Source organism: Alligator mississippiensis, chromosome 13, assembly GCF_030867095.1.
Source record: "Alligator mississippiensis isolate rAllMis1 chromosome 13, rAllMis1, whole genome shotgun sequence".
Lineage (NCBI taxonomy): Eukaryota > Metazoa > Chordata > Crocodylia > Alligatoridae > Alligator > Alligator mississippiensis.
The window spans coordinates 12,259,949-12,266,274 of record NC_081836.1 but is presented as its reverse complement, the minus strand read 5'-3'; the positions used below and the strand labels follow the sequence as shown (position 1 = coordinate 12,266,274).

The 6,326-nt window shown below is 56.3% G+C and overlaps 1 protein-coding gene across 3 annotated transcripts in view; it reads right to left on the bottom strand.

The window, feature by feature from the left end:
* Positions 1-1,269: 1,269 nt before the first annotated feature.
* DISP3 (dispatched RND transporter family member 3) overlaps positions 1,270-6,326 on the bottom strand; it is a 43,582-nt gene continuing 38,525 nt past the window's right edge. For all 3 annotated transcript variants that reach the window (XM_014610365.3, XM_059716664.1, XM_059716665.1), the window contains one exon: positions 1,270-6,080. In XM_014610365.3, the coding sequence (XP_014465851.2) occupies positions 5,718-6,080 (363 nt within the window). In that variant the 3' untranslated portion in view covers positions 1,270-5,717. The remainder of the gene's footprint in view (positions 6,081-6,326) is intronic.

Genomic DNA, 6,326 nt, shown 5'->3' with positions numbered 1-6,326 from the left:
CATCCTTATTCACACAGCACCCCCGCAACCGGGCTTTCCGCAGGGACCCCCATGGGAACAGACAGCTTCCACAGGCCGTACCTGGGGCACCTTCCCATGGACCCACCCAAGAGGCTGCCAGCGCTCTGAGCACTAGTACTGGGTATTGGCTCTGCTGGGGCTGCAGCACAGCATGGGGAAGAGGAGCTTTCCCCCACGAGGGGCCAGGCTGGGTTGTTCCAGGCATGGCCAAGACAAGCAGCCCCTCTCAGCCAGGCCTTAAGGAACCGCACACACCAGCAGGGTCACCACAGACTCGCTATCCCCCGGTGCAGTCACCATCCCCAAGGGACAGCCGACCACGTGCTGAAGGAGCAGAACCCAGGCTGGATTACATGGTGCTGGACTTCCTCCCCAGTCCAGCCTCCCAGTCCAAGCGCACCTCTGGGGACTGCCTTCTGGCACTGCCTGGCCTGAGGGGCTGGCTTGCGTGTGAGGCAGGCAGCAGGGCAGACCAACATCCCTTGCACCCCCAACATCCCGGACCAATAATCCCTGCCCCTTCCTGAGGAAGCAATTGCCAGGGGACAGGGCCTTGCTGAAGTCACTTGAAGCATGTGCGCCTCAGTTTCCCCATCTGTAGAACAGGGAGTGCACCTGTGTCACACGGGGTGCTGCACCTCTGCACAGAGTTGCAAAGTGCCTGGGGATCAGGGGATGCGATCAGTGGTTGATGTCCGCTGAAGAGGAGGTACCAGACTGGAACATGATACCAAGGCGAACAGCTGGCCAGTCTGCCCCATGCAATCCCCATCCCTCACCCATTTGCTGATCCCTGGAATACAGTGCACAGCCGAAGAGCTCCCTGCAGCAATCCCAGGAGGGTTCTTCATTGTCCCGGAGAGAAGTTGGTGATGGAGAAGGGGCCCATCTCTCCCCTGCAGCATCCCCTGCTGCAATGAAACCCCATCCACTCAAACAGCAGGGAGCCTCAGGAGTAAAAGACAGGCACAGACTGGGGCAACCAGCATCGGTCCCGATGTACCATGTGCCTGCCACAGCCACTTGCACCGGTGCAAAGGGAATGTCACGTGGGTGGGTAAACTGGAGTCTGCTCCAGGGAGCTTGTGCTGCTGGTGACAGCATGTGCAAGGGTTGGAGAAACAGGCCATGCTCTGTTGAGAGCTGCAGCTGGTCCAAAGGCCTGCAAGCTTGTCAGGGTAAGCAGTCCTACGCCGGGTGAACACAGACCTGAGCACAAGGGAGGACAAACCACGGGAGGCCCCAGTGTGAATGTCAAAATCTTTTATTTACAACAGTCTCCAAAACCAAGGGGCACTACAAACGTGGGGGCAGGAGACGCCCTACAAAAGAAACATGGGTACGTTGCAGGGGGAATTGTGCTACATCACTCCATGGGGCAGGCAGTAAGGGGGACCCCTTCCCACCTCCCTTCTCCTGGCACCTGCAGCGCTGGTGACCCCAGGCCCTGGCCCCACCTGCTTCCCTCTCCCCAAAGCCAACACCCTTCCCTCACCTCTCAAAGCTGCCTTTGCTCCTCCTGGGCACTTGTCTCCCACCCCCAGCTCTCTGTGCTGTCAGGGGTCATCCAGCTCCTACTCCCATCTCCCAGCTCTCCCTACACCCTGTCCTACCAAGACAGAATTGCTTTACTACTCCAAGCAGGGCCTCAGCCTGGAGCACCGCTGGCCACAGGCTGAAATAGGTGAGCAGAGGATTTACTGCCTCCCTGCTGAGCAGCTATGTAGAAAGGAGTCACAGGTGCTACAGTGCTCGCCCTGCTCAGCTACAAATCAATCAGTGCTGCCCCAGCCAGGAGGACACTGATGGCTGCAGTAAATAACAGGACTCCTGTGCCCAGCTGGGGGAGTAGGCCATGCTGCCGTGAAAAATGAGCGTGCACTGAGCAGGTCAGGGACTGAGATGTCTTTCCTCCTGACCCCCGCCTACCAGTGGGCAGGTCCCAGGGCCCCACTCTTGACTTGAGTGCTCCCATGCCTAGCTGTGCTCCAGCAAGTGGCAACTTCTCCCCATTTTTGTTCCCAAGAAGGTATTCCCTGGCTGCTCACTGGGTGCCACCAGGACAGAGCACATTGCCTGCTGGGGAAATCCTCTCTGGAGGCCTTCAGGCCCCAAACAAGGTTCACAACTCCTGCAGCTGCCACAAAGATGCTGAGATATGGCCCAACCCTGCCCACTGGATGATATAGGAGTCAGTTTTTGATATAGGAGTCTGTGTCACTAGGGACAAGTCCCTCTTTCTCCTACACTTAAGTCTGTTTAGACTGTGAGGCTGCTGGGACAGGGATCATCCTACCCCTCAGCCCCAGAGCTCAGGACCATCTCTACCAAAACACACACCTCCAAAGCAGTGATTCTCAACCAGGGTGCTGCAGCACCCTGGGGTGCCTTGAGATCTGTTTAAGGGTGTCATAGGGTGCCACACACTGTTAGCACTGTTATGTGTGCAAACATGCTTCATACAGTCATAGAAAGTTAGGGTTAGAAGGGACTTCAAGAGGTCATCTAGTCCAGCCCCCTGCTCAGAGCAGGACCATCCCCAACTAGATCATCCCAGCCAAGGCTTTGTCTAGCCGGGTTTTAAAAACCTCCAAGCATGGAGATTATACAACCTCTTTGTTCCAGTGTTTTACTACCCTCCTAGTGAGAACGTTCTTCCTAATATCCAACCTAAACTTCCCTTGCTGCAACTTGAGCCCATTGCTCCTTGTTCTGTGGTCTGCCCCTGCTGAGAACAGTCCAGCTGCATCCACTTTGGAGCCTCCCTACAGGTGGTTGAAAGCTGCTATTAAATCTCCCCTCAGTCTTCTCTTCTGCAGACTAAATCAGCCCATATTGAAGTTCCCTCAACCTCTCATAAGTCATGTGCCCCAGCCACTTAAACATTTTCGTTGCCCTCCACTGGACTGCAATTTGGCCACATGCTTTCTGTAGTGGAGGGGGAGAGCGGTAAAACTGGACACAGTACGCCCTCAAAGACATATCAGTGACGAACCCAGACATTTCAAACAGAAATCACTGTGTTAAAAGCATTCTGCTCTGCCGTCGCCTCTCCGAGTTCTTTGCAACAGAAGAATTGCTCTATTATTTTTCTGTAGTCAAACAACAAGTGAAAACTAAGCTGACATTTTTTGAGGGTGTCACGAGCCTGGGTGGCTTGAGTCCAACATGGTTGAGAACCACTACTGTAGAGCAACTAGCCTCGCAAAGCTGTGATTTCACTTGGGCCCTCAAAGTAATACAAGCAGCTCTCAGTTCAAGGCAGCATGGCCATGCTAGGTTAACGACTAGCAATGCTTCCTGACTGCTGGCTCTGACTGGGTGCTGAAGACTCCTAGTGAGAGCTGGACAGGACACAGACTTCTGCTATGCAAGAACTGCCCCAATACATTTGTTTTCTATGGGGAAGCAGCATAAAAGCCAAAGACTCTGGTATCCCCCAAGGAACGGCATCACAGAGCCATCACACCCAGCCGTGCCACAGGGGAAGGCAGAGTGACAGGCCCCCCAGCCGTGGGCTGGCAAGGCCGCAGCACAAAACGAGAGCGTCTCACAAGAAAAGACTGTGCTGCCCTGGTCTGAGTCTGAAGCATCAGCCCTGGACTCCTCACAGCCAACCGCTTAACTAGGCACTAATAGGCTAGCCTCTTACCACCACTTGGCTGAGTTTTCTGGGTCTGACACTGTCACAATTGGTCTGCTGTGCTGGATCGGGTCTAATGCCTATTGTACAGGTTATACCTGGGACTGGACTAGTCCCTGCGGCAATACCTACTGCTCCGACACATCCGCTTCTGGACACCCCTTCAGTGGTGACCAGACATGCTTGTGATCTCCCAACACCCCTCTCTGTGCTAGGACGTGGAAAGCTCCCCCACACCAGCAGCCCAGGGTTTGAGCTCCTTGAAGGGGTTTCCACCGTGTGCTAACAGACAGCAGCTGCCCTCCCAGTATGGGCTGAACTGCACCCGCCACCACCTCCTTAACAGAGCCCTGTGCTCCTGAAGTTAGGTTCAGGCATATGCCAAGCCCAGCCAGGAGTCCTCCCAGCTGAGGTACAGTGCTGGCACACACACAACAGCCCCTGTCTGTGCTAAGGCAGGAGGCACCTTGACTCCCCGCAGCTGTAGCTTCCCTTTGTCCTACTGCTCCTTGCCCTTCCCCAAGGCCTGGCTCCATCACCAGTCCTCGGGCTGCTTCACTCCCTACCCCCTCGGCTCTCCCTAGAGCTCCTTCCTTACTACTCACCACAGCTGAGGGTAGCAGCCAGGCCCTGGATGGGCAGGAGAGCAGTGTGGGATCCCTCCCCAGGGCAGGGAATGTTTCCTGCAGATGCCCATGGGCCTGAGCTCCCCACCATGCCACAGCCCTGGCTGCCACATAACAATGCACACTCTGTTATTTCCACTTTAAGAATATGATGGAGCCAGCGATGCCTAAGATGTCCCTGCTAATGGCGCTTGGCTGCAACTTCATTTTCCTTTAATAGGAAACATCTGCTCTGAGCAAGCAGTGGTGTGGGAGAGCCCTCATCATCATCATCCACGCTCACCCCTGGCTGAGCGAGTCATGCTGCTCCCAATGGCCAGCTCACTCCCAGGATAAAAGCTCACTGCTGTGACTGACCAACGGCTCTTTCCCTATTGCTGCTGCTGGAGGGTGGGCATGTCGCAGCATCCCCTGCTGAGGAGGAGACTTGGGGATGACGGGAGATGCTTTCCGCAGCTGCCAGCCAGCTGGCAGACCTGGAGAGTCCCATGGAGAGCAGCTCCCTGGGCAAGATGGACCCTGCCCACACGTGACATGACAGAGATGGGGTAGGGGGTAGACAGACATGCCGGTGACCCCAGGGAGTGCCACACTGCAGTCATACCCAGCAGCCCCCAACTGCTCTGTGCTAGGACTACAGAGAGGACACCCCACAGCTGTTTCCAGTGACACCGACACAAACCGGTGCCCCGAAGGGCCACACCTGAAATCTTTGGCCCAGCTACTGCACAGCTCAGATCCCTGTGGAAGGAGTTGGGCCTGTGACAGCCAGAGTTTCTTCTGGCATTGCTGACCCTTGACCTATCTGGATGGACCCATCCCCAGCACTCCTGAAGACACCTCCTCCTTGCCCCATAATTAGTGCAGCATGGGGAAGTGGAAGTGACACCAGCTGGCTTGCACCAGCCATGGTCTGGCCCAGGAGGTACGGTTCACCCATACACTTCACTGGAGTCCCATGTTGAAGGCTCACGGGGGATGCGATGCATTGGCTCCTGCTCAGGGGAGCCTGGTGCCCTGAGAGCTGGACCCCATCCCTGCCCCCATCAGCAAGCCAGCCAGGGGAGCAGTGCTGGGGAAAGGGCCCAGCCACCAACCTCCCGAGGGCTGCATTTACCTTCCAGGGCTCCAGATGCTCAGCTCCTTAACAAACCAAGCAGACCGAGAGGAGAGGGACTCCTCCTCCTCCTCTCTCTGCTGTTGCCAGCCCAGATGCCCCTCTGGGCACCCACATGATTCATCCATCCACTGAAATAAATAGGAGGTCCAAGCCAAACCCATTAGAAAATAAAGTGCATCTGGAGTGAAAAACCTTCTGGGAAAAAGGAGCGTCTGTTTGGGCTTTCTCTGTTTTACAAAATATATCCTTTAAAAAAAAAGGAGGGGGGGTGTGGATCGCAAGGTTGGGGTGGGGGGGAGGGGGCACACTATAGGGTCATCCCGTTGGGCAGTGAGATCTTGAATCCGCTCTCCAGAAGCGCCAGGCAGACGCCCAGGCCGGCAAGGCCAGCAAGAAGTACCCCCGCCAGGGCTTTGAGGAAGGAAGTCCTGCTCCGGGTGAAGGTGCCAGGGCCCAGGATGCTGAGCAGGGCGGTGCTCACAGTCAGCGTGTACAGGATGGAGACACCTGTGTTGAGGGCCACAATCTTCCCGAATTTGGCAAAGGGTGCGATGATGCAGAAGAAGAGCGGGACTGTGGCGATCACGGTGGTGACGGCACTGGAGACGATGGCCACACCCACATGCCGCACAGCTTCCATCGTCCTCCACTGGCGGCAGGCAGTGGGGTCCTGGGGATCAGGGCAGTGAGGTTAGCAGGCAGCCCTTGGGCACAGGAGGTTGTGCCCATGCCTGAGCGGGAGCTTCTAGCTGCCAAGGTGGCTGCAGTTCTGCCAGCCAATGGCACAGACCTGGTGGGAGCTGCACCAGCATCAGTCACACTGAGTGGGAGCATACAATAGGGCATCTGTCATACTGCCCCAGTACAGGCAGGGCCTACGAAGCAGCATTTGGATTCAGCTACACCAGCTCCTCCA